The 25,688-nt window shown below is 50.5% G+C and overlaps 4 protein-coding genes across 12 annotated transcripts; 2 read left to right on the top strand and 2 right to left on the bottom strand.

The window, feature by feature from the left end:
- Positions 1–104: 104 nt before the first annotated feature.
- Ankzf1 (ankyrin repeat and zinc finger peptidyl tRNA hydrolase 1) lies at positions 105–7,069 on the top strand. 5 transcript variants are annotated; one of them, XM_036172778.1, is made up of 14 exons: positions 105–259; positions 371–548; positions 2,055–2,161; positions 2,362–2,464; positions 2,585–2,778; positions 3,330–3,442; positions 3,533–3,680; positions 3,898–4,126; positions 4,250–4,405; positions 5,438–5,891; positions 6,033–6,144; positions 6,234–6,401; positions 6,477–6,562; positions 6,759–7,069. In XM_036172778.1, the coding sequence occupies exons 2-14, from the start codon at positions 401–403 to the stop codon at positions 6,880–6,882; spliced, it is 2,142 nt and encodes a 713-aa protein (XP_036028671.1). In that variant the 5' UTR covers positions 105–259; positions 371–400; the 3' UTR covers positions 6,883–7,069. The 5 variants fall into 5 exon arrangements, with proteins under 5 accessions (XP_036028671.1, XP_036028668.1, XP_036028669.1 ...); XM_036172775.1 differs by having other exon boundaries at positions 196–259; positions 399–548; XM_036172776.1 differs by lacking the exons at positions 2,362–2,464; positions 2,585–2,778 and having other exon boundaries at positions 199–259.
- Glb1l (galactosidase beta 1 like) lies at positions 5,339–16,417 on the bottom strand. 4 transcript variants are annotated; one of them, XM_036172773.1, is made up of 17 exons: positions 16,400–16,417; positions 14,819–15,000; positions 14,487–14,653; positions 14,126–14,276; positions 13,683–13,743; positions 10,448–10,542; positions 10,177–10,351; positions 10,039–10,097; positions 9,823–9,944; positions 9,685–9,725; positions 9,375–9,493; positions 9,026–9,100; positions 8,825–8,914; positions 8,570–8,683; positions 8,003–8,134; positions 7,588–7,803; positions 5,339–7,439 (listed from the first exon to the last, which is right to left on the bottom strand). In XM_036172773.1, exons 1-17 carry the CDS (start codon positions 16,413–16,415, stop codon positions 7,176–7,178), a joined length of 2,079 nt encoding a protein of 692 aa, XP_036028666.1. In that variant the 5' UTR covers positions 16,416–16,417; the 3' UTR covers positions 5,339–7,175. The 4 variants fall into 4 exon arrangements, with proteins under 4 accessions (XP_036028666.1, XP_036028665.1, XP_036028664.1 ...); XM_036172772.1 differs by having other exon boundaries at positions 14,819–14,952; positions 16,203–16,413; XM_036172771.1 differs by having other exon boundaries at positions 14,819–14,988; positions 16,203–16,413.
- A 45-nt stretch (positions 16,418–16,462) lies between these two features.
- Stk16 (serine/threonine kinase 16) lies at positions 16,463–19,770 on the top strand. 2 transcript variants are annotated; one of them, XM_036172781.1, is made up of 8 exons: positions 16,463–16,523; positions 16,883–17,057; positions 17,597–17,816; positions 18,109–18,242; positions 18,394–18,514; positions 18,641–18,736; positions 19,098–19,219; positions 19,333–19,770. In XM_036172781.1, the coding sequence occupies exons 2-8, from the start codon at positions 16,972–16,974 to the stop codon at positions 19,469–19,471; spliced, it is 918 nt and encodes a 305-aa protein (XP_036028674.1). In that variant the 5' UTR covers positions 16,463–16,523; positions 16,883–16,971; the 3' UTR covers positions 19,472–19,770. The 2 variants fall into 2 exon arrangements, with proteins under 2 accessions (XP_036028674.1, XP_036028673.1); XM_036172780.1 differs by having other exon boundaries at positions 16,483–16,694.
- Positions 19,771–21,019: 1,249 nt separating this feature from the next.
- Positions 21,020–25,156, bottom strand: LOC118573404 (tubulin alpha-4A chain). The gene is made up of 4 exons (XM_036173697.1): positions 25,060–25,156; positions 22,703–22,925; positions 22,287–22,435; positions 21,020–22,063 (listed from the first exon to the last, which is right to left on the bottom strand). The coding sequence occupies exons 1-4, from the start codon at positions 25,060–25,062 to the stop codon at positions 21,092–21,094; spliced, it is 1,347 nt and encodes a 448-aa protein (XP_036029590.1). The 5' UTR covers positions 25,063–25,156; the 3' UTR covers positions 21,020–21,091.
- Between the last annotated feature and the right edge of the window lie 532 nt (positions 25,157–25,688).

A 25,688-nucleotide genomic window follows, 5' to 3' on the forward strand; every position in this document is an offset into this window, starting at 1 on the left:
TTTCCGTAGCCGCCAGATTGTGGTGTTGCAGAAATCCAGCTTTCGAACGGTAGACGTGCATGCGGCTCGCCTCCCGGGTCATTAGTGGCGGCTTCTGAGGACGGGGGCGAGGGACGAGGTTCAGTCGGTGTCGGCGCTAGTCGATCAGATTACTAGCCTCCGACTGGTAACTGCTGGACACGATTTGGGTCTGGGTGCTCCTCATTTCACTTCTGTAAGACCCTCACGTATTTACCGCAGAACTGATTCGTGGGAGCAGGTGAGGGCCGAGGGGCCTTTCTGCGTGGGGATGGCCAGGCCGGGCCGCCTGGAGACTCGGCAGTAGGATCTCGTCCTGGAGGGCTGCTTCTCCCCTCCCTTTCTGCTCCAGGAGCTACTTCTGAGTTTCTCTGCTTCAGCCATGTCGCCGGCTCCAGGTGCAGCCCTGGCTCCTGCCTCGATCTCCCTATTGGACCTCAGCGCGGAAGCTCCACTCATTCGGGGCCTGAGCCTGGTGAGCCAAGCACCCGCGGAGGCTCTGGCCGGGGCGTCGCATACTCCCTGTCCAGGTATCCGGGGTGCTTTGGGGTGGACCTATGAGGAATGTCACAGGGTTCCGTGGAGTCTGTTAACACGGAAGACTTTCACACTGTTATTTCCCAGCTTAGGAGTCCACACTGATTCTTTCTGTTGGACTTATTCCCCCACCCCCACCCCCACCCCCAGTATCTTTCAACCTTGGATGGTTTACAGCGCTGGCCCATGAATTGTCGCCAAATAAGTTTCTGGTTTTTGTTTATTACTCGTCACGTTAATACCACTGCTTTTAAAAACACGGTTCCTAGGTCTTTTTCAAATTGAAGTGGACTCTAGTCTGATCTATTCCCTTATATGGACTAATTTACTGATTTTATACGTTAGTCTTTGGCTGTGTTTTCTTACACTTTTCTTAGGTTGTGTGTCCGCTGGAACTTGAACTGTAAGAAATAAATTGGCATCTAGGAACTGGTTTTATATAGTTAAAAGTAATTTTAATCTGGGAGTCGTGGCACACACCTGTAATCCCAGCACTTAGGAAACTGAGGCAAGAGGAGGTAGTAGGGATCCAAGAACAACCTGCACCATAGTGAGATCTTGTGTGTGTGTGGGGGGACACAGAAGGGAAAAATGTTTTAAGTGCTAGAGAATGTAGCTCAGTAGTAGTCCTGGGTTCCATCCCCAGTACTGTGTATTATTTTAGGGCCTACTAGGGAGGGAGCTGAAGTCCAGCTACTTTTAAGATACCTTGAAATAAGATTTTGCTTAGGTATTAAGATGTGGTGCGGGCTGGAGAGATGGCTCAGGGGTTAAGAGCACCATCTGTTCTTTCAGAGGTCATGAGTTCCATTCCCAGCAACCACATGGTGGCTCACAACTACCTATAATGAGATCTGGTGCTCTCTTTTGGAGTGTAGTTTGTTTTTTTGTTTATTTTGTTTTTTGTTTGTTTGTTTTTACTGTGTATCTAAGGATGTGGAAAACATTGATTCAGGAAGTGTTTTCCTGATTGATGAAAAATGACTGAGTTTTGATAATTTACAAATTATTCCCTAGGGTTCTTCAGGTGTGTTAGGTAGCACTTAATAGACTGGGGGGGGGGGGGGGGGGTGGGAGTAGGGTGCAATTCAGTGGAACAAAATATGCTTAGGGTGTGTGAGGCCTTAAAGCCCCAATACCAAAAAGAAAAGGATTTTTCTTTTTTTTGTTTTTTGAGAAAGGGTTTCTCTGTGTAGTTTTGGAGCCTGTCCTGGAACTCACTTTGTAGACCAGACTGGCCTCAAACTCACAGACAACCCATTTGGATAATTGGATTGTAATATTTGTTAATTTTACATGTATCTTTTCAAAAGTATATTTATTGTACAGAACAGTTACCGTGTCGTTTATTTCATGATTGCCAGATTGTAAATTCTTGGAAGGCAAGGTCATGCCATCTTTTCTTCTGTATTATCCTTTTAATAGGTATTTGATACAGTTCTAGGTACTGGAAGTTCTCTGTAGACTTTCTGCTTTCAATGACCTTTTCTTCTGTTCAGGAGAGAGCACACTGTCAGGAAGAAAAGTATCCCCATGTTCTCTGGATATTTCAGAGAAATTATTTTGTTCAGCCTGTGACCAGATCTTCCAGAACCACCAGGAACAGGTAAAAGGCCAGGGTATAGGGCTAGCTATTAGCAGTGGAAGTGTCATGGTGGGTGGGGTGAGATACTTAAGTTAATAAAGATCCATACTTTGTCTAATGCGCTAGGCACTGCCTGATTCCTAGAGTTCTGTGACTAGCTTTGCTTCCTGGCCAAGGTAGAATGTATCCCCACTGTCTGCCTCCCTTTTCCTTCACACCAGAGAGAGCATTATAAACTTGATTGGCATCGCTTTAACCTAAAACAACGTCTCAAGAACAAGCCTCTCTTGTCTGCTTCAGACTTTGAAAAGCAGAGCTCCACAGGTTAATGCTTGGTATGGGGAAGCCTGTATGGGAGCAGGGGTAGGGTGGAAAAGACACAGTGGGGTTTGAAGAAAGGTCAAAAGTGGCATGTCAAACGTGCATGTCCCATATTTGTCACAGGAGATCTTTCCAGCATCTCAGGATCAGAAGACTCAGACTCATCTAGCGAGGAGGACTCGCTGACGCTGGATGAGGGGAGGGCTGAGTTTGAAAAACCTAACCGACCCCAAGGATTCTACCCACATCGGGTCCTTTTCAAAAATGCCCAAGGCCAGTTTCTTTATGCCTATCGCTGTGTCCTAGGCCCTCACCAGGCAAGTAATAGTACAGGTTGTGTGATCAATCCCAGCTTTTTGTTTTTTAGATTTATTTATTATGTATACAGCATGTATGACTATGGGCCAGAAGAGGGCACCAGGTCTCATTACAGATGGTTATGAGCTACCATGTAGTTGCTGGGACTTGAACTCAGGACCTCTGGAAGAGCAGTCAGTGCTCTTAACCTCTGAGCCATCTCTCCAGCCCCCCAGCTTTTATATATATACTCAGCCTGGATTTTCTTTATCCAATGCATGTCTCATTTCCTCCCTTCCTTCTGGGTTAGGCTGTCATACCTGACAGCATAATCTTGAATTGAAACTGGCCAGCATCTGGAAAGGGTCGACTGTCAAGGGCTAAGGCTAACCTGTGATTCTACTGCTTCCATCTTCCATCTCCACCTCTCCGAGCCTTGAATATCCTTCTTTGTGGAATGGAAACAAGGCAAGGGTGGTTGTAATTAATGAGATAATGCAAGTGTAACACATGGTTTCTTGTTCTCAATGTATGCATCATGTGGAATGTTTCTGTTGCATCCATCATATAGATTCCCCCAGAAAAAGCGGAGTTGCTGCTACAGAGCCTGCAAAGTGGAGGTCCCAGGTACTACGTGGTGCTCATGGCTGCGGCTGGGCATTTTGCTGGTGCCATTTTTCAAGGGTGAGAGGGTGCTGCATGGGGTTTAAGGATGGACCCCGTTAACCTGGGAGCACCAGCTGGTCTCTAGTGCTGAGCGTGTGCCATCTACAGAAGAGAAGTGGTGACACACAAAACCTTTCACCGTTATACCGTGCGGGCCAAGAGGGGCACAGCCCAGGGCCTTCGGGATGCCCAGGGGAGGCCATCACGTTCTGCTGGAGCCAGCTTGAGGCGTTACAATGAAGCCATGTTGTATAAGGTGAGTTAGGCCTCACAGATCCCTGTGATAGTCCTTTGATCTCTCAGTCTTTGTAGATTTCTGGGTAGACAATAGAATAGGGATCTCCAGGAATATTCTCTCATTCTTTCTCCCTTTCTAGCTGCCACTCCCTGCATATGATCAGAGGGCCATTGTTTTGTTTGGAGATTTAAAAAAAAAGTAAGTGAAACATGCTAAGTGGAGTTACTCTCTTTAGGATGTTCGTGACCTGCTAGCAGGGCCAACCTGGGCTAAAGCACTGGGGGAGGCAGACATAATACTGCTACGTGCCCCACGCTCTGGCCGGTCCTTGTTCTTTGGAGGCCAAGGGGCACCCTTGCAGAAGGATGATTCCCGACTTTGGGATATCCCCCTCACCACCCGAAGACCCACTTTTGGAGAGCTTCAGCGTGTGCTTCATAAGCTGACAGCCTTGCAGGTGTATGGTGAGCTATTCTGGGCCTGGGACCTCATACACAGACCTATATACACCACGGGGCTTTCTAGCCTGTGGACTGCAGCCCAATTGACCTGCAAGTTTGAGACAGACTTTTTTTGTTTCATGGCAGATGAAGACCCTCGAGAAATGGTCAGATTTCATTCACCTGAGAAACACTGGAAGCCAGTGAGAGAGGACAGGAAAAAGGCTACTGATAAAGGAAAAGCAAAGGTCCCCAGTGATGAAAATAAGGCACCTGGGCAGGATGAAAAATCACTCAAACAAGGTTTGAGCATCATCTGGCAATTGTCAAATACATCTACATGTCTGCTCTGGAAATGCAGTGACCGGGTTGGGGATTTAGCTCAGTGGTAGAGCGCTTGCCTAGAAAGCTCAAGGCCCTGGGTTCGATCCTCAGCTCAAAAAAAAAAAAAAAAACAGAAAAGAAAATGCCGTGGCTAACTCATAACTGACCCATCTACCAGTTGACAGGTAAGCCCTTCAACCATACCCACACCCATCCACTCATCCCTACCAGCGTCTGTTATAAAATAAGGTATGTTTTGAGACAGTCTCGCTTGAGTCCAGACTGGTCTAGAACTCACTGTGTAGTCCACAGTGGCCTTGAAATAATGGCGATTTTTCTGCCTCAGCCTCCCAAATGCTGGATTACACTCCTGAGCCACCACACTGAGCTGCTTCCTTATTGAGGCGGGGTCTTGGTTGTCTAGCCCAGGCTGGCCTGGAGCTCTCTATGTAGCCCAGGCTGATCTTGAACTCACTGTCCTTCTGCCTCCAGTTTCCAAATGCTGGGATTACAGGCATGCACTAAGACATGTTTAGTGACCTTGCCAAATCTTATTACTGCTCATAGATTGATTCCCGGTACTTAGCATGGAGGGAATGTGTTGTTTGAGTGACTGGATGCTGTGCATTGAGCTAAGGGTTGCTTTCCTCTATTTCTTTTTCTTTTCTTTCTTTTGTTTTGTTTTGTTTGTTTTTTGAGACAGGATTTTTCTGTGTAGTTTTGGTGCCTGTCCTGGATCTCACTCTGTAGACCAGGCTGGCCTCGAACTCACAGAGATCTGCCTGCCTCTGCCTCCCAAGTGCTGGGACTAAGTCGTGCACCACCACGATGGTGCTTTCTTCTCCTTTGTGCTGTCCTAATGCTGTTCACCGGGAGAGTCCCGGGACAGAACAAAAACACTTCATTTCAGGATGATCTGAGTATCTTTTTATAAATGTAAGCCCATCTGAGGATGCCCACATCCTTCCACCCTCTCCCTATTTAGACAGATCTAACATCATATTCCCCTAGGTTCAGAGTCTCAGGAAGAGGATGGCTCCCAAGGAGAGTTGGAGCTAGTAGAGTTGACACTGGGGACCCTGGATCTTCGTGAATTTGAGGTGTTGCCCAAGCGGAGGAGGAGGAAAAAGAAGAAAGAGAGAAGTCAAGACCAGCAGTGTGGGACACATGGGACTCTTCTCCAGCAATCTCAAGACGAGCCTCTCCCACAGGCAGACCAAGTGGTCACAACCAAAGCCCCTGATCAGCCAGAGCTCTGGGACACGCTTCTGTCTGCTTGCCGAGCTGGGGAAGTTGAGGTGCTAAAGCTCCAGCTAGCTGCGGGGCCTGTCGACCCTGGAGTTAGGTCTCTACTCAATGCCCCTTTGGGCTCTGGTGGCTTTACTCTCCTGCACGCAGCAGCCGCAGCTGGAAGAGGCTTAGTAGTCCGTCTTCTGTTGGAGGCAGGTGCTGACCCTACTGTGCAGTAAGTGTATCTCCATCCTGAGCCGGTTTAGGATTAAGAGCATAATGTGGTAGCTCCTGTTGGCACTTGATACTATTTCCTTGGGTGATGTCAGGAAAAGCAGGAGGCAAGTTGAACTCGGTTTTGGGTTTTTGCCCTTAGGGACTCTAGGGCCCGGCCACCTTATACTGTAGCAGCTGACAAAGCCACACGGAATGAATTCCGAAGGTTCATGGAGAAGAATCTTGATGCCTATGATTACAACAAGGCTCGGGTGAGCTGGAAAAGGAGCTACAGAGTGGGAGGGCATCGGCTCCTCATGGGGTCCTTACAGTTTTACAGTAACTTTGGGAAATCCTCCAGGTGCCAGGGCCACTGACTCAAGAAATGGAGGCCCGCCAGGCTGCAAGGAAGAAGGAGCAGAAGGCGGCCCGCCGACAGCGGGAGCAGCAGCAGCAGAAGCAGAGGGAGCAGGAAGAGCAGGAGCAAGAAGAGCAGCGGCGATTTGCTGCCCTCAGTGACAGAGAGAAGGTGAGGCCATACCTCCCCTCTCCAGAGTGAGCTCTTCACCTCTGCCGACTCTTCAACATCGACTCTGCTTTTCAGAGAGCTCTGGCTGCAGAACGCCGACTCGCCGCCCAGTTGGGAGCCCCTGGCCCTCCAGTTCCTGACTCTGCGGCTGTCAACGCTGGGTACGGGGCCCGGGAATGAAAGGGTGGCCTCCTGTGTCCTCAGGATCACTCGGGGCATGAGGAATGAGGGCCTTCATGGTGTCGAGAAGGATCGCGGAGGGGATTTGAGGTTCCCTGGGATCTTTGAGAGCTGGCAAAGCTGAGATGGGAAGGTTTGTGGGGCATCCGTTCAGTCATTTTTCCTCCTTTTGTGTAGACGCTGTTGGAGTTGTGGCGTATCCCTCCAAGGCCTCATTCCCTTTCACTACCTCGACTTCTCTTTCTGCTCCACACGTTGCCTCCGAGACCATCGCAGTCGGGCAGGGGGGCCTTCTTCCTGATTTCTTACACCACCTGGGGCCACATTCAGACCTAGGGTTTCTCTTCCTCCTCATGAAGCTCGAGATTATGTGGAAGATGGGGTGAAGGACACTCAGGAACAAGGGCAAAGACAGGGCCACAGAGGTGTGTGGAGCCAGTCCTGTCTTTGGAATTTTAATCACAATAAAGTATGGCAAGAAAACTGTATCTGTACGTACATTCAGAGGGATTGTAGCCTTTGATTCCTTTTGGTCATTGTGGCCAGCACCAAAGGCTCCTGCCCTGTGCCCCAGATTCAAGGGTCATATTTCTTTCAGTGCCCACTTAGTTCCATTGGTTCATATGAACCTTGTGTTTCTGGAAGAAAATAGGCATATCCCCAGTGCAGAGTGCTGTTGAGGATATGTGTATCCAAAAATTGGATTTGGGGCTCCTGAGGCACGTTTTCCAGCTCCAGCAATGTGATCTTGTTGATCGATCTACCGAACAGCAGAAGTCTTGGCACATATAGGGTCTGTTGTGGACCCCGATTTGTCCAGTACCGGCCCAAGTTAAACCCATTGATCCATACTTGGCCCTGGGAGAGGGGGTGGGGTGGAAAAACGAGGGGTCAGCTCTCCACGGGGTAGAGCTGTCCCCTTTCGGGTCAGATGAGTAATTTCTATTCCCAGTTTGTTTTCCTTGTCATGTGCCCCCCACACTTCAGCTACCACCGTTAGCAGTACCTTTGTCCATCCAGGTAGGTACAGAAATGTGTCCCCAAGTTTCCCTAACACTGTAAATGTTGTGGAATAGAAGGCAGGGCCAGAGGCAGGCTGAGGCTGTGCTCTCTTCATCAGCTGCAGGGGGAACCACCACCTGACAAGCTTATCAACTTTGAGGGGGAACATCATCCACTCGGTGAGGATCGTCTGCCCCAGAAGCGGTGGTTCTAACAGGCCCTGTGGGGAAGCAAATGAGAAGCCATTCACTGCATCCACACAAGGGCCCACACTATCCCTAATCAAGCTCTGGAATGTAACTGGCCATGTCCACATCTTCAAGCGCTATTCCTCTGCCTAAGCCTAGGGTTCTTCCATTAGGCCCTGTTCTCCAAAGGAGGTGGTCAGTCCTGGGGAAGAACAGGCAAAACCACCTTACCTTGAAGTCACTGTGGTTAGACCCAAAACTGAGCCTCCCCATGTTCTCTAGCAAAATATCCAGCTTGGCCCCTACTTTCCCAGTCAAATATAGTTCATTTTTCAAGTTCCGCTCCAGAACCCCCATCAGTTCCTGTGGACAAGAGACAGGTTCTAGTAAGGCAAAGACCAAGACCAGGTTCTCGGCCCTACACGGTGAACCACATTAGAAGACTTTACTTGGAAGAGAGTGGAATCGTCTTGTTGGTTATCTACCTCTTCCGGTACTCTGCTTTCTTGTGACAGGGTCTCTATGTAGTCCAGACTGCCAAAACTCACTGCATAGCCCATGCTGTGACTCCCCTGCTGCAGCCTACTGAGTGCTGGGAATGCAGGTTGCCCCACCACATCCCTGGTTAAAAAAACTATCCTTAATCACATTTTCCCTCATCCCAGCTTATAACCTGAACCTCAATCCATGTGGGCAAAAGGTGGGAAAGGGTGAGAGACAGGGAAACTGTAAAGCTATAGGGTTTGGGGGGAAGGGAAGAAATTAAGATTATAAATTGGTTGGGAATTAGGTTCTTACCCCATCCACCATCACATAGGCACGGTCATGAATTCCATTATTTGGCACCCAGAATAGTGTTGGTTTAAAAATCGTGTGAGTCAGATAGGTCCGGTACAGCATAAAGCCATGATCCTAGATACAGAGGAATGGGTGTCTTAAGATGAGCTGGTAATGAGGACGGACACTGTGGGAACATCAGTGGCTTAGAGGAACTTTTGGCTGTAGCTGTTGAAGGAGTCTGCCATTCCCATCAGATGTGAGTTTATACCTTACCTGCTTGACAGCCTCAAAGGTCAATGGCAAAACTGAATGGATGGGGCCGTGGGGGCAGAGAAAGTCTAGGAAAGACAGCAAATTCCCATCCTGTGAGGATAAAGATCAACCAAACTGCTAAGTGTCTGAATTGAGGGCTGCTCAGGGTAAATGACTCAGAAAACATTGGTATAAGACCAGGAAAGGGAAGGAGAAACTTACCAGGCTCAAAGTCAGAGGTCCAAGCTTCATCTTGGGGCTGGGGGGAGGTAAAGGTCCCAAGGGAATTTCCTGGAACTGAGCCCAAATTCTCTCAGTAGTCATAGGAAAACCAAAAGAATCCAAGGCCCTAAAAGAAGGTTCTTGACCTGGAACCCAGGGATGGGCTGCAGGAAGCCATGAAGACCCTATAATTTTTCACATGTGTATAGCTCCCCAGATGGTCCTATATGAGTGGTAAATACTTCATGAAATGCTAAGAGGGCTCTGTTACCCAGACAAGCACCACTAGTTTGTAGGGTTCTTTAACAGTATGGAAACTCTCCCTTCTCCCCAATTAATGAAAGGGCACCTTGCTGATGACATTTCGAAGTGCAAAAAGCTTAGGTGTGGGATCCCCTGCTTCAGATATGGGTGCATCGTAGTCGTAGCTGGTAGTAATTGGAAGAAAGTGTCCCTTCTCGTCAGCACCTGGGTTAAAGTAATTTAATAAACTTAACATTGTCTTAAGTGATAAAGCACTAAGCAAAGAGCTTTGTGCAGAAAATCTTGCCATTAGGGGGACAGTGGTAGCCACCCAGCTTCCAGACATCCTAATCTGTGCAGTCTAAGATTTTAATTCCTTATCACCTCCCTGCTTCCACCACAGGGACGACACTCACCATTCCAGTATCCAAAGTTAGTCCCTCCATGGAACATGTACCTAAAGTGGGGGTGGGTGGGAGAAAGGGTAAAATCTGACCTCTGGAATCTTAACTTTAAACTCCAACCCCCAGGAACATAAGTGTGTCCTCAGTTACATGTTCACACTGGCTCCCAACTCGAGCATTTTTTCTAGTCCTTGGGCTATAGCTATACTGGACCGGGTGGAGTGGTTCTGGCCCCAGTAATCCAGCCAGCCTGTATAGTACTCAGAGTTCACCTAGACAGAGAAGTGAAAGAAGTCAGGGGAGGGGGGATAAAGCTGGTCCCATTCCAGCCAGATGTTTTTTATCCCCTTCCTGATAGCCCCTCACCAATGGCCCATGGGGTTCATAACTCCGAAGCAGGGCAAAGAGTTTGGTCATGTTGTCAGCTGCAAAGAGAAACAAGGGTAAAAACAAATATCACAGAGGAGGTGCCCAGACTCCACTCCCAACCCTTGTTTGGGAGACCTGGACCAAAATCTATAGTGGTATAGAGTCCTGGGAGGGAACCACATCTGAGTCCCTGAGGCCCATCTGTGGTGAAGAGCAAGATCTCGTCTCCTAGCAATGCCCGGAAGAGGCCAGCCAAGTGTCTCATATACTTGAAGTCACAGGCCTTGTAGCTACCGTACTCGTTCTCCACCTACCAGGGAAAAGTAAGGAGGGTCCAGCCGTGAGGCAAGGGAGGTCAAGGACACCTCGACCGACTTCTCTTGCCCAGCCTACTTCCCATTCATACCTGAATGCTAATGATGTTGCCCCCATTGTGGTAGAGAAATGGATAGATCTTGGGCAGCAAGACCTGGAACCAGGAGTCCACAGCAGCAAGGAAGTCTAAAGGAAGGAGCAGTGTGCTCTGCTCATTAGGGATCACTGCCTTTGCAGCCCCTCCCCAGCATTCTTGATAGTCTCCTCAGTGCCAGACTCTAGGCTGTAGCCTCCCTTTCCCTGGCTCCCAACTCAATCTAGAGAGCAGTGACTCTTTCTGAATTTTATTGTTTTTATTTCTTTTTGTGTATGTATGAATGTTTTGCCTGCATGTTATGTCTTTGTACCATGTAACTGCAGAGGAGGCCAGAAGAGGGCATCCGGGGAACTGGAGTTACAGATGGTTATGAGCCACCACAGGGGTGCTGGAAATCAAACCTGGCTTCTCCAGAAGTGCTCTGATGTGCCGAGCCACCTCTCCAGTCTCAGCAGCAGTGACTCTCAGAGAAAACTCTAGGAGTACAGGAAACTAAACTGTTTCCTAAGAGAAAAGGCTAACCACATAACACGGGGCTATTATGTCGTCAACCTCCGAGTGCTGTGAAATTTCACAGAAAAGTAGTGTTTGCCTTGGACGGACTCTTAGTTAATGACCAGTCCATGTGACTTCATGCCTTCAGTTCTCAGCTCTTTTTATGACTTTTATGATTCCCCCTCAGTGCCTCCATGCAAGTTATTTCTTCTTCCTGACACTCTTTCTCCCATCCCCCGTCTCTAGTTGCTGTTAATTTATGCCTCCATTCTTTATGCTCATATTTTAAATTTGGATATATTTACTTATTTATTTGTTTGTTTATTTATTTATTTATGCTATTATGATGGCTGAGGGGTGGTATGGACCAGCAGATAGTGGTAGGGGTAACCAGAAGTAGTTAAACTCAATGTTGTTGAGAGTAACACTGACATGAGTGTGTGTGTGTGTGTGTGTGTGTGTGTGTGAGAGAGAGAGAGAGAGAGAGAGAACAAATGTATGTGCTGTGGTGGCATATGAGTGAAAGTCAACCTTCAGGAGTCAGCTTTCTCCTCCCACCACTTGGGTCTCAAGTATCAAACTCTGGTCATCAGGCTTGGTGACAGGCATCTTTACTTATGCCTTCCTTAACTTTTTTTTTTTTAAACAGGGTCCTCCTATGTAGCACGGACTGTCTTGAAACTCACTATATAAATCAGAATGGCCTTGAACTCACAAGAGATCTGCCTGCTTCTGCCTCCTGAGCACTGGCACCACCACCACCTGGCTTAAAAGAAGTTTTTATTAACGTTCATTTGTGTGTGTGTGTGTGTGTGTGTGTGTGTGTGTGTGCGCGCACGCGCGCGCGCATGCACGCACTCAAGCCACAGCATGCTTGCTGAGGTCAAAGGACAACTTGCAGGAGTTGGTTCTCTCCCTTCACCACATGAGTCCAAGAGAATCAAACTCAGGCTGGCATGGGTAGAAGCAACAGGTACCTTTATCTGTTGACCCACGTCATAAGGACTATTTTTTAATCCTTTTTTTGTTTGAAAAAAGGTCTCACAAAGTAGCCCTGACTGGCCTAGAACTTCCTCTGTGGACCAGGCTGGTCTTGAGACCTGCCTGCCTCTGCCACCTAAGTGCTGGGATTAAAGACATATGCTGCCATGCCTAGCCCATTCTTTAAAAATCTTAAATTGTTTAATTATTTTTCTTTCCTTTTTGTATATGGTAGTGTATTTGCATGTACACCTGCCTGCCAGAAGAGGGCGCCAGATCTCATTACAGATGGTAGTGAGCCACCATGTGGTTGCTGGGAATTTAACTCAGGACCTATGGAAGTGCTGCCAATGCCCTTAACTGCTGAGCCATCTCTCCAGCCCCTAATTATTTTTCTTTTTATGTTTCACATAAAGGAGGTCCATCCAAGCGCATATGAAACCACATTTACTCATTGAACAAATGTTTATGGGTGCTGACTATGCTTCAAGCAGTGTTCTGGGTATATAGAAGGGAAGAAAACAGGGGGGAAAAGTCTCTGGCTTACGGATTCTCTTTCTAGGAGTGGAGGCAGACGAACACATGAGAAACTGCAAGGCAGCAAAGGAGGCCTACCATAGTTCAGTATGGGATGCTTACAATTTAGAAGGTGGCTGCAGAGGTGCTGAGCGAACGAACACCACCTGCAAAGGCCTTAGGACCTGAGGCTGGTAAGTGTGGAGAATAGGGATGAGAGCAGTGTGGCTGGGGCAAGTGAACAAGGCAGTGGGGCAGATCCCAGGGTGACAGGCCTAGAGCCCAGGAGACTGGTTCATATTCTGAATGAGAGGAGCGCGTGTTAGGAGGTTTAAGCAGCAGTATGATATGACTTGAGATGTATGTTTCCACCGTCTCCATAGAAGTTCACTGGCTGCTATACTGAGAACAGACTGCATGGGAGGGAGAGTAGACCAGGAAGAGCAACGAGGATGCAATTAAGATGCCAGCCAGGGGAGGTTGTGGCTGGCCGGTGGCAGCGGAAGTGACCGGAAATAATGAAATTCAATATTGTTGAGAGTCATACTGACAAGATTTTCTGATGGCCTGAATGCAGGGTGACAGGAAAGAGTGTGAATGCAGGAGAGGTGTGAAGGGTTACACCATGGTGTGTAGAGTGCTGGGGTGGAAGATGGAGTGCCCCTGGTGGAGATGGGAAGATCCTAGGGACAAATAAGTAGCTGGTTTGAAAAGCCCGTACCAGAAACTTAGGTTCAGCTATATCCCTGCAGCTTTTATTTGTCTATCTCGAGAAGCAACACAGGGATTTAGTGTGTGTAGAGAAGTCATGGGAAAGGTCCTAGGAGAGAAGGACCTTATTTGGGAGTCATTAGATACTTCACAGGTTAATTCTATCACACAAATGGACAGGATTACCTAAAGAGCGAAATTAGAAAAGAGATATATCCAAGGACTTCATCCTGGGACAGTCCAGCACTTAGAGGAAAGGGAAAAGGAGGAACAGACTGAGCCTGTAGAGGATGATCTTGAACTCCTGATCCTCCTGTCTCTATCTTGTAAGCGATGGGATTATAGGTGTACATCACATGCCTACTATGCACCGCACAATATTAAAAGTTTTAGTTTGCCCAGAGACTAGGTCTCTAAGTTCCCAGTTTCTAGTCTTCTGCTAGACATGAAGGAAAGAATAAATATATGACCTCCAAGTGAAGGATGGTCTCTTGTTCACATACTCAAATCTCTTGTCTCAACTCACCTGGATCTGAGGATCTCAGATGAATATTAGGTTTTCGAAGCAGCCAAGATGGGAGACCTCCCTTGAGAAAAACATAAAGCAACACATAAGCATACAGGGTTTTCGTTTTGTTTTGAGACAAGGGTTCACTGTAGCCTAGGCTAGCCTCAAACCCAAACAGCAGTCTTCCTGTCTCAGCCTCCTAAGTGCTGGGATTACAGGATAAGCTCCCTTGTGAGCTACAGATAGCTTTGTTTGGGGGTTCAGTGTGGGAGGTAAGAAAGGAGGATGTTGAGTGTAAGTGCTGAAAATGGCCCCTACTGTATGGGCAGATAGTAGTATTTGACACTTCACACACACCACCACCACCACCACCACCACCACCACCACCACCACCACCACCCCACCACCACCCTCCGCCTTCCGAACTTCGCCTTTGGTCCCGCCCTTCTCCAACAACTCACCATCTCCCACTCTGCACAGATGTAAGGTCCTGGTCTCAGTATGACCAACAGGTTCGCTCTGGCTGCCTCGTTCAAAAAAGCAATGAGATCCCGGCTGCCGTTAAAGTTATAGACCCCAGGCTCTGGCTCGTGGTAGTTCCAGGGCACGTAACTGAGAAAGGAAGATGTTAACGGGTCTCAGAGGTAACTAGGGGTACTCAGGACTTGCAGAGAGAGAAGCAGCTGGAAGGAGGTTCTGGGCCACCCTTTCCCACCCTTGCCTGGAGCTCCAACCCTTTTCAAACCCAGTCTTGTTTTCCTGTTCCCCGTTCTAAGGAAGAGTAAACGTCGCTTCCACCAAGCTCTCCAGAGCACTTCTTACAACTGTACAGCGTTGAGGCCGCTCATTTGCATCTTGAGAAGCCGGTCGGCCCAAAGTACCGGCGGTACCCGAAAGTAGTGCAGGCTGCCAGAAATATAGCGGAACGGGACCCCGTTCAGGAGGAATCTGTCATGTTGCCGATCCACGACGAAGGAGCGAGCTTCTGCCTGCAAGGGAGAAGCCTGGCTCAGCAGAGGTCTGGAGCGAGGGTCAATGTCTGCCAAGGGCTTCAGAGATTGAACTGGCACTGTCGGTGGTTGACCATCTCTCCTCCGCCGGTTCTGTTTCCCTTTCCTCACAGCCAGCCAGGCAGTTCGACCCTCTCAGCTTACCTGGGGCAGCAGCAGGGGCAGCAGCAGGGGCAGCAGCAGCAGTAGCAGCATCACAATCTTCAGCGGCAGGGAAGGCAGGTCAGGAGGCATCTTCACAGACACGGCACTTACGGGGTTCTTCTGCTCTGTGAGGGCTGTCCCACCACCCATCACGGTCACGTGTCGGATTCCTGGGAGGGAACCTCAGCAAGCAAAGGGGCGGGGACCACCTCAAGTTTTCAGGCAGTTAACCCGGACTTTGCCTTTTGCCTGCAGCCACCCGCCATCCACTGGTTTGTTAAATCCTCTACAGCTTGCTACTCAAAGTGCTGTTCACGGCTCAGCTTCATCAGCATCACCTGGGAGCTTGTTAGAAATGGGGTTGGGGGTTTAGCTCAGTGGTAGAGCGCTTGGTGGGTTCGATCCTCAGCTAAAAAAAAAAGAAAAAGAAATGCAGAACCGGGGTCTTACCCCCGACCTATAGAATCAGAATCTGCATTTTAATAAGGAGCCCTGCTCTTCTACACTGAACTCTCTGAGCGCTGGTAGGGCGTCTTGAATCTTCATGACTAGCAAAGGATCTGGCACATATCAGGTTAAATCTATATGAGTGGCAAAAGAACCAATGGCTAAAATAGGTTCAGAAACAGTGAAAAACGTAGAAAATCTTCATGGTGATCACAACTATGGAAAGGGGGAACCAAGTTACAAGGAGTCTGTTTGGCCACCTTTTTTTTTTTTTTTTTTTTTTGGAGGTGCACCCTTTTCCAATATATCTCTGCCTGTCTAGGCAAGAGATGTGAAAAAAACATAGTGCAAAGCTTGGAAATCCAATTTTCCAGTTCGCCTGCCTTCACAGCTGTGAGGAATCGGAGTAGAAAATACTAATATTTCTGTTTATCGACACACATTGAAGGCTATGTGTCAGATAATGTTCGAAAGGCATTTCATTTAATCTTGAAAAAACCCATGAACTAATTATCATTCTCATCTTACACACAAGGAAAATGAATTAAGTGGCTGTCCAAAGCACAATTAGTTCAATAGAGCTGGGATTGGAACTAGTCAGTTTGGCCTCACGATTCACAACACTTACTGAGCCCTAGGTACTACTGCCTTACAGCTGGGAAAACTGAGGTTCTGAGAGGCTAAATCACTTCCTGGAGGTCACACAGCTAGGAGACTGTTAGGACCAGATTTAGAAACTGTGGCACGCTGGTTCAAAGGCGCACTCCGACACTAGCTAAGGCAATGGATCACAGCCCAGAGGCCTGAAAGTGTTATGGGATCAGATCTCCAGGCATCTAAGGGCCAGCACCCATCCCTCCCTGGATCCTCCTCCAAGCTAGGTTGCAGTGGGCCACTTTCTGACTCCAGCGCGCGGGGGAGGTATGAGGCCTCCTACCTCCGACATGGGGGGACGGAGGTCCTAGAGGCCTCGGGCAGAGCCCGGCTTTGCTCCCCTTTGGTACAAGCCCCTGCGTCTTGACCCTTACTGAAGGCCAAGTGGGAACCCTCCAGGAGATACAGAAACCATTCCACCCTCCAGGAGATACAGAAACCATTCCACCCTCCGGGTCTAGCCGGGCCCCCGCCTCTCACTTCCGGGTCCCCACATCCTCTTGCTGCCTCTTGTTGCTAGGATACGGCGGGCCGTTACTTCGACGCGGACTGATGATGTCACCGCGGCTTCCGGTCCCTGGCCCTTTGCTCAGGCCCGAGCCAGGTCAGTGAAGAGTCTGTACTTACAGACCCTGGATTCGGTCCCGGGCGGCGGAGGGTGGGCTCAGCCAGAGGTGGGCTCGAGTCCCGCACCTCCTGCCCAGCCACCCCATGCCCGACGGGCGAGAGAGCGGGACCTGGCCGAAGGTGTGCCGGGGTGGAAGGAAGAGGCCTGGTAAGACGCAGCATGGCTTGACGCTTTTGGAGCGCCACAACTCCGCCGTCTTAGCGCTGGAGTCGCCGGGGTCTGTTTTCTTTAGACGTGAATCTGGGTTCCCGGAGCTGGACCTGAGCTCTCCGTATTGGTACCTCAGTGGCTCTCAGGATTGTTCTTGACCCTCCACCTGCTGTTTTCATTTCCAGCATGCTCCGCGGGGCCCCCAGCCCATCGCCTGGAAGAGCCCACTCTCCCTGGAAGATAGACCATCCTTGAAGAGGATGACTGAGACATTATGGGCCACGCACTGTGTGTCTGCTCCCGGGGAACTGTCATCATTGACAATAAGCGTTACCTCTTCATCCATAAACTGGGGGAGGGGTGAGTGTTTGGAAGTCACTTAGCTAGTCCCAGGTCATTTAAGGACAATGGTCAGCACATGATAGAAACACCAGAGTGTTAGCCTTAGATTCTTCCTCACCCGACTTAGCTGAATGGGTCAAGAAAGTGGAATCTGGACCCTGGCCTCCTGGATCCACCTTGTGTGACCTTAAGTCAACTGTTGGTTTCTTCATCTGCTTAATGGAGATGATTATAATGTCTCACTGAGGGACTTGTTGAGAACTGAGATAGTATATTTATTAAAGCATGTCACCCAGTGCCTGGCTCATAAGCACTTGATAAATGTTGGTTGCTACTTGATATTACTTGAATATCTTGTGCTCAGACTATAGAACCTCGGTAATTTCTGTGTCCCTGCTCACGAGGAGCTCAAACCCTAAATCTTGAAACTATATGAGCCCCACATCCCGGGAGGGTTTCCACTCCATGTGAGAGGCACCCCTCCCTAAGGGAATTCCTCTGGGTCCAAGCCATGTGGGAGATGACCATGGTCCTTCACTGACCCCTTCGGCCCACAGTGGGTTCAGCTATGTGGACCTAGTGGAGGGATTACATGATGGACACTTCTACGCCCTGAAGCGAATCCTGTGTCATGAGCAGCAGGACCAGGAAGAGGCCCAGCGAGAGGCAGACATGCACCGCCTCTTCCAGCATCCCAACATCCTTCGCCTCATGGCTTACTGTCTGAAAGAACGAGGTGCTAAGCATGAAGCCTGGCTGCTACTACCCTTTTTCAAGGTCAGAAAGGCTGCTGGCTACAGAGGGGATAATAACAGATTGCACAGCCCTGCCCAGGGCTCTGTGGGTAGTCAAACATAAATGTGCTGGGAACACATGTCCTGGTTTGGGCCATTTTAAATTTGGGGTTTAGAGGACCATAGGGTCCCATATGATTTCGACACACAAAGCCCCAGATGATCAGTAACAGTGTATGTGGTAAAAGGTTGACAGACTTTGACACAGAATAAAAGGGAGCCCCAGGTAGTAGAGACTTCAAAAATATCTCAACCTAGGACAACTTGTGTTGTAGAGAGGTACACTGTGGAATGAGATAGAAAGGCTGAAGGACCAAGGCAACTTCCTGACTGAAGACCAAATCCTTCCATTGTTGCTGGGTATCTGCAGAGGCCTTGAGGCTATTCATGCCAAAGGTTATGCACACAGGTCAGTGGGAGGGCCTTATGCACTTATTGGCACCGAGTGGGAAGAGCTGTCCCAAGAGAATTGGGGCGTCCCTGCACTCTTCCCATGGTGCTCCCTAAGACCCCAGCTTCCCCGTCCAGGATGCCCTTGGGTCATTTTCACTTTCCTCCAGGGACCTGAAGCCCACCAATATTTTGCTTGGTGATGAGGGGCAGCCAGTTTTAATGGACTTGGGTTCTATGAATCAAGCATGTATCCAGGTGGAGGGCTCACGCCAGGCCCTAGCTCTACAGGTAAGAGAGTCTCCAAGTTCCTTTGGCCATCTCCTCCCCATCCCCAACTCATTCTGATGCATGTACCAATTTGGTCACATGATGCGGCTTGTGCTCCACTTTTGCACTCTGGGGACACTTTTCCAGGACTGGGCAGCCCAGCGGTGCACCATCTCCTACCGGGCACCTGAGCTGTTTTCTGTGCAGAGCCACTGTGTCATCGATGAGCGGACTGATGTCTGGGTGAGGAGCATATGGGTGGGAACTTGGGTGGAGAAGGGTGTGGCTCTGTAGCTACTATGGAATAGAGGGAAGGAGACCTTTGGTTTCTGTTGCATGGAACCCCAGAACCACACTGTGTCTCCATCTCTCTCCACTTCCTCCCTGGGACCCATCACTGTTGATGTTCTCAGGAAGTGGTGTCATCTCTGTGGCTGAACTGGGTCAACTGCTGGAGGTAGTAACTAAGCAGGGCCTGAAGAGGCCTCCTGCTAACAGTTCCTCTGGGTGAGGCTGGCATATTTGTAGCTGACATGGTCTTTTATCTTAGCAGTAAGTGGGATACCATTTTTCCCCTTCCAGGAACTAACCAAATGATGTTCAGTCCCTAGGCTGTGTGCTTTATGCCATGATGTTTGGGGAAGGCCCTTATGATATGGTGTTCCAGAAGGGTGACAGTGTGGCCCTTGCTGTGCAGAATGAACTCAACATCCCACAGAGCCCCAGGTGAGCAGCAAGAGGGACGACACCAAGCGTTGTTGATTCTTGCCTAGAGCCAGTCGAGCTGGAATCTCGTCAGTTCTAGGCGTCCTTCAGTCTCTGTCCTCCACCTCCCACAGGCATTCTTCGGCCTTGCGACAGCTTTTGGCCTCTATGATGACTGTGGACCCCCAGCAGCGCCCTCACATTCCTGTCCTCCTAAGTCAGTTGGAGGCATTGCAGCCACCGACTTCAGGCCAGCACACCACCCAGATCTGATCACAGCAGTGGGCATGTTGGGAAGACGACCTGGAAGCAGCTTTCATCCTTCACTGGAACTCCTTCCTTTCTACCCAGGATGGCTCTTAACAGCTAGGGGCAAGAATGGTGGGTCCTTGTGCGTTTCTGCTCTCTCATCCCAGCACCTGGGCAAGGAGCCTAGGGTGAGGTGGGGGAAAATGTAACAGAAAATAGAGCTCAAAGCTGGACTGCTGAGCACACATCATGTTCTGTCTCCAAATCTGGGAGCAGGAGAATACATAAAAGGAGAATAAAGTGAAAGCAGACTATGTATTTTAGATCGCTGTGTCTGGAGGGAAAGAATAATGAACTGTCTGGTTGCCATTTCCAAGGGAATAGCCTGGGAAGAGGGACTGGTGTGTGATGTCAGAGGCAGGTATACTTGAGATTTGGCTGCTTGGCAGCAGACAGGTCTTTAAGCTTGCCTTAGTCAAAACCAGAGTCTCCAGCTTGAGCTGGTTTCTGCCTGTGCCAAGAAGTAGGACCAGGGTCCCCTTGAAAGCACACTCAACTAGTTTTCTGTCATTGTAAAGGTGGGTAGCTTAGTCAGAACAGCCCAGCCCAGCAGGTTTGCCAAGTCTGTGACCTCTGGGTGGAAGCACACCAGGTCTTCCCTCCTCAGCTGAGGACAAGGGGAGTGGAGCTGGCATCCATTTTTTCCAGTCTGCCTGACTAGCCCATACAGAGTTAATAATTGATGAGGCCAGTGGCCTGTGGCAGTATCCAGCAGGCACTTCCTGCCCCATTTGCTGAGTAAACAGGCACCCTGCCTTAGCTGGGCCTTAAACCAGTTCCTCAGGGAAGGGCACTGTGTCCCTGAATCACCAGGGAGGGGAGGCAAGGGCAGGGTTGGCTCTCCTGGAGATTTTGAAGCTTCCTCCCCCAAGCCATGCCCACCCCTACATGCTGACGTCAACCTGAGTCCTAGGGTGCCTATTAGCAAAGTATAATTTTTCCCTTGGGTCCAAGCAGAGGCTGAGGCCAAAAGAAAGCACAAACAGAGGGGATACGTCCTGACTTTTAATAGCAGCCCCAGAAAGCAAGATAGACAGCGAGCTGTGCAGAGCTGCTAGAGGTGCCATGGCACAAACCGCCAGGAGATTGCCCTTGTTCCTGCCCAGCCCCCAAGTTGGTGAGGTGGCTCTGTGCCCAGGAACTTTGGGCCTGCCCAGCCCCCATTCCCAAACCCTCAGTGTACAGTGAAGCTTGGGCCAAGCCTTGCTTCTAAAGCTGTTGAGGGAAGGAGGAGCAGCAAGAGCAGCCCAGCCATCCACCACAGAAGCTACCAGACGCCAGGTCCTACTTGGAAAAGTGAAGACTCGGATCTTGCAATAGTTTGTACACAGAAAGGTCCAAGATTTAGTCCTCGTTTCTTTCCTATCCTGGATGTCCTTAGGTTCCTACTTTCTGGGGCTCAATACGGGCCCACCCTCAGCCATGTAAGGCTAAAAGGTCAAGAGTGGCAAACAGCAGGAAGTAGCAGCCACGGCAGAAAAGGGGACTCAAGCAGTCACAAAGGGGACAAGAAACCGTGCAAGGAGACTTTATTTTGAAAGGATTTTGCAATGAGCACAATGAAAATAGGCTCCAAGTATCTGTCTATTCTTCTCCCTCATCCTCATCCTCATAGGAGTCGATGCCTACTTCCTCATAATCCTTTTCCAGGGCAGCCATATCCTCTCGAGCCTCAGAGAACTCACCCTCCTCCATGCCCTCACCCACATACCAGTGTACAAAAGCCCTCTTGGCATACATCAAGTCAAACTTGTGGTCCAGGCGGGCCCAGGCCTCAGCAATGGCAGTTGTGTTGCTCAGCATGCATACTGCACGCTGCACCTTGGCCAGGTCACCCCCAGGCACCACGGTGGGTGGCTGGTAGTTGATACCAACCTTGAAGCCCGTGGGGCACCAGTCCACAAACTGGATGCTACGCTTGGTCTTGATGGCAGCGATAGCAGCATTTACATCTTTGGGCACCACATCTCCACGGTACAGCAGGCAGCAGGCCATGTACTTGCCATGCCGAGGGTCACACTTCACCATCTGGTTGGCAGGCTCAAAGCAAGCATTGGTGATCTCTGCCACTGACAGCTGCTCATGGTAGGCCTTCTCTGCAGAGATAACTGGCGCATAGGTGGCCAGGGGGAAGTGGATGCGAGGGTAGGGCACCAGGTTGGTCTGGAACTCCGTCAGGTCCACATTGAGGGCCCCATCAAAGCGCAAGGAAGCTGTGATGGAGGAGACAATTTGGCTGATGAGGCGGTTGAGGTTGGTATAGGTTGGACGCTCAATATCCAGATTACGGCGGCAGATGTCATAGATAGCCTCGTTGTCTACCATGAAGGCACAGTCTGAGTGCTCCAAGGTGGTATGGGTGGTGAGGATGGAGTTATAGGGCTCCACTACAGCTGTGGACACTTGTGGAGCCGGGTAAATGGAGAACTCCAGCTTGGACTTCTTGCCATAGTCAACAGAAAGCCGCTCCATGAGCAGGGAAGTGAAGCCAGAGCCGGTGCCCCCTCCAAAACTGTGGAATACTAGGAAGCCCTGAAGTCCCGTGCACTGATCAGACTGAAAGGCAAGGAGAAAGAGCAATATAGGTAGGGGAAAGACCTAAGGAATTTTCTTCTAGTTTTGTGAGACCTAAAGTATCTCAGAAGTTAGGGCAAAGGCTGACTGACCCCCTAAACAGCACCGAATTCTATAACACAGCTAGAGATGATCCTGGAAATGGATCTGAAAACGTCCTGAACATTGAGTCCAAAGCTCCCACCCTGCCAAGCTATAGTCTTACCAGTTTTCGGATCCGGTCCAGCACTGGGTCGATGATCTCCTTCCCAATAGTATAATGGCCACGAGCATAGTTGTTGGCCGCATCTTCTTTCCCAGTAATGAGCTGCTCTGGGTGGAAGAGCTGGCGGTATGGGCCATTTCGGATCTCATCTGAAAGACCATACATCACTTTGCTGAGACAAAAAGCACAAAGCTATGCTCAGCAGAGACCCTCCTCCTCCCCACCCTCAGAGTAGCAGCTAAAGCCATACATAGTTAGCTTATCCTTCTGCCAGCCCGGGGTCAGCATCCATCTTCATCATCAAATGAAGTCAAGGGGCTTCAAGATCACAAAAACCCAGTCTAGACACTTCAAGAGACACTCTCGACCTTCCTCTAGAGTGCACCCCCACTCCCTCCCCACCCACCCCTGCTCACCAATTACAGTAGGTTCCAGATCCACAAAGACAGCCCGAGGCACGTGTTTCCCAGCTCCAGTTTCACAGAAGAAGGTGGTGAAGGAGTCATCCCCTCCACCAATGGTCTTATCGCTAGGCATCTGCCCATCAGGCTGAATCCCATGTTCCAAACAGTAGAGCTCCCAGCAGGCATTGCCCATCTGGACACCTGCCTGCCCCACATGAACTGAAATGCATTCACGCTGAGGGATACAGAGAAGGTCACAGCATGAGTGCCACATCCACAACTCCTCACTAAATGAGGTTCTCTCCTGGCCTGCCACCTATTAGCTAAGATTACTCAGTTGGTAAAAGCACAGTAAGGTTGGAGCTGACAGAGGTCAGAAGCAGCTGGGAGCCTCTCCAGTCTCAGCACAGGGGCTCCCGAGACTGGAGGCCTCCATCCAGTAGACCGACCACTTAGCTTAGTTCTCAGTAGAGAATTTATCAAGTGAGAGCTGTATAATCCTGTCACATCCACAGGACCCTGAGGGAGGACAGAGGGCATGCACACATGACAGGCAGAGCTGCAGCAACTATAACAGGGTGTGTGTGTGTGTGTGTGTGTGTGTGTGTGTGTGTGTGTGTGTGTGTCAGAGACAGAGACAGAGAGACAGAGACAGTCAGACAGAGTCAGAGAGACAGAGTCAGAGACAGAGAGAGAGAGAGTCAGACAAACTCAGAGACAGACAGAGTCAGACAGAAATACAGTCAGACAGAGACACAGAGACACACACAGGGACAGAGACAGGGACAGAGACAGAGGGAGAGACAGAGGGACAGAGGGACAGACAGAGACAGAGGGACAGACAGGGACAGAGACAGAGGGATAGACAGAGGGACAGACAGAGACAGAGGGACAGACAGGGACAGAGGGACAGACAGAGACAGAGGGACAGACAGGGACAGAGGGACAGACAGAGGGACAGACAGAGACAAGAGGGACAGACAGAGACACAGAGAGAGACAGAGACACAGGCTTTTCAACTGCTTCCAATCCATGCAGCTTCTAAAATATGTTTTTACGGTTTATAGCCAGCACCCTACTTGTTTAATCTTTGCTTTGAAGATGAACTAAAATTTCTCACAGCCTTCTCCCCTTCTTTCCTGTGGGCAAAAAGGTGTCTCAACCTTCCATCTGGTATCAGCTGACCCATTCTGGCCATCAGAATGCGGTAACCCCCACCACCTTTAAATCCCATCTGGCCTTGGGGAATCAATCCCATCTGCCTCCTCTCCCCACCTCCACCCCCACACTCTGCATGGCTTCACCACCTCCATCCTCCGCCTCAGCCTGCACCGAAATAGCAGCAATAATGCGGGTAAGCGCTGACGGCAGGTGCAGGCAATACAGGTATGCTGGCGCACTGGCAGCCCGAGGCTCCGGCCAGGCAGTCCATAATTTAACCACCCCCCACCGCCGCCGCCGCAGCACCCTTCCTACAACCAAATGGCCAGGGGGTGGGGGGGTATGCAATTTCTAAGTACCCAGAAAAGGAAGCGGAACCTGCTAGGAGGCCCTTGAGGAAACCCGCCTTGCTTCTCGCACCAGGCAAGGGGAGAGCCATCTGTACCTGGGCCCTACGTCTAGCTTTGCTACTGGAGTCTTTCCAGTTACTTCCCAGCCGAAAGCCCGGATTGGGTTTCTGCCCCCGCTCCGGGGCTATAAATACAACCCCCTACGTACACCCCCCCCCCCCCCCAGCCAACCTGGCCTCGGCCAGGGCTGTCGATCAGCGCCAGCTGTCTCTGCCCGTCCTCCAAGCACCCATGCTCCCGTAGGAGGGGCCCGCTGGCCTCCCGAGGCCAAACCCCATTCCCGCCACCCCTCCTGGCTCAGAAGGGGGTGCTGAGTCACGTATGGGGGTGTACGTGGGAAGGAGGCACACAGAGGAAGTCGGGGTGCGGTACTAAGTAACCCCTTCTACCAACCGGCGCCAAGCACGTGTTCGGTCAGTTCCAGGGACTCAGGGGATAGATAGATGGGTGGCGGGGGCAGCCAAGCAGGTCTTCAGCCGCCCGAGGAGAGGACTGGGTGCAGGACCGCGTGACTCCCCTTAGGAGGGTTGGGGCACAAGACGCTTGGTAGGGCAGGAGGGCACCACAGAAGGGCTCCTCTCTGCTAGTGAAGAAGCATCCTCCCCAGGTCCCCAGACTCTGAAGGTGGACAACACACTAGGCCAAAGTCACCAGGAGGGGTGGGGGGAAGTGCAAAACTCTTGCATCTCCCGGAGACTCGGAATGCTAAGCGAAGGGTCCCCAGCCTCTCTAGCGGAAGTTTCTCAAAGGAGCGGGGCATTTACAGGACCAGACAGATCCTGGTGGGGCCTCACTCACCATGATGAATCAGGGCTGTGCGTCTCACGTAGAGTCAGGGTCACGGGTCTCGGTGAGATCTGCGGAGCTGCAGTGCCGCACCACTCTTATAGGCAGGAGGCGGGACCCGCGCGCTCAGCCCGCCCGCCATGGGGCGGGGCGGTCTAAAGACCACACCCCCGTCAGGGTAGGTGGCCCCCCAGGAATGAAGCCAAGTCTGATCCCTCCCCTGCCGCGCCGGATTCCCTCACCTGTCGGGTTTGGGTTAGGAGCAGCGGCCCATTTTCGTTTCTAGTTTTGAGCAGACGCCTCGGATTCCCAAGATCCGAAGCAGGGACGCAGGATGCGGTGTCACGGCGTGCCTCGACTGCACCTGCGTCATGTGGACGCCCATGGTGCAGGTGTGCCGATTGAGGGTGAATGAGGTCCAAGCAATCCTTCAGAAGCGGCTGTCCGTGGCCTTCTCCGCTGTCCTCCCAGCGTCGCCACCCCGGAGCCTCGGGAGGGCTGGGTTGCTGGGGCTGGTCGCCCGAGACCCCCTTACTGCAGACCGCCGCCTGCTGGTCCCCGGCCGAGATGGCAGGCTTTCGCCCACACCTGTGGGAGGCCGAGGACCGAGAACTACAGAGCCTGAGCCCCAGGGTGCCGAT

The sequence above is a fragment of the Onychomys torridus genome, chromosome 23 (assembly GCF_903995425.1).
Source record: "Onychomys torridus chromosome 23, mOncTor1.1, whole genome shotgun sequence".
Classification (NCBI taxonomy): domain Eukaryota; kingdom Metazoa; phylum Chordata; class Mammalia; order Rodentia; family Cricetidae; genus Onychomys; species Onychomys torridus.

Excerpts from the sequence above, each read along its gene's own strand:
- Ankzf1 (XM_036172778.1), top strand. The coding sequence starts at position 401 with ATGTCGCCGGCTCCAGGTGCAGCCCTGGCTCCTGCCTCGATCTCCCTA. Across the intron at positions 2,779-3,329 it reads GTGTCCTAGGCCCTCACCAG|ATTCCCCCAGAAAAAGCGGA; the intron begins GCAAGTAATAGT and ends TCCATCATATAG. Across the intron at positions 6,145-6,233 it reads ATGATTACAACAAGGCTCGG|GTGCCAGGGCCACTGACTCA; the intron begins GTGAGCTGGAAA and ends GAAATCCTCCAG.
- Glb1l (XM_036172770.1), bottom strand. The coding sequence starts at position 16,362 with ATGGTTTCTGTATCTCCTGGAGGGTGGAATGGTTTCTGTATCTCCTGG. Across the intron at positions 13,744-14,125 it reads TCTGTGCAGAGTGGGAGATG|GGAGGTCTCCCATCTTGGCT; the intron begins GTGAGTTGTTGG and ends GTTTTTCTCAAG. Across the intron at positions 10,543-13,682 it reads TCTGAGATCCTCAGATCCAG|ACTTCCTTGCTGCTGTGGAC; the intron begins GTGAGTTGAGAC and ends TCCTTCCTTTAG.
- Stk16 (XM_036172781.1), top strand. The coding sequence starts at position 16,972 with ATGGGCCACGCACTGTGTGTCTGCTCCCGGGGAACTGTCATCATTGAC. Across the intron at positions 17,817-18,108 it reads TGCTACTACCCTTTTTCAAG|AGAGGTACACTGTGGAATGA; the intron begins GTCAGAAAGGCT and ends CTTGTGTTGTAG. Across the intron at positions 18,243-18,393 it reads GCCAAAGGTTATGCACACAG|GGACCTGAAGCCCACCAATA; the intron begins GTCAGTGGGAGG and ends ACTTTCCTCCAG.
- LOC118573404 (XM_036173697.1), bottom strand. Across the intron at positions 22,436-22,702 it reads TCTGGAACCTACTGTAATTG|ATGAGATCCGAAATGGCCCA; the intron begins GTGAGCAGGGGT and ends ATGGTCTTTCAG. Across the intron at positions 22,064-22,286 it reads TGGACCGGATCCGAAAACTG|TCTGATCAGTGCACGGGACT; the intron begins GTAAGACTATAG and ends CTTGCCTTTCAG.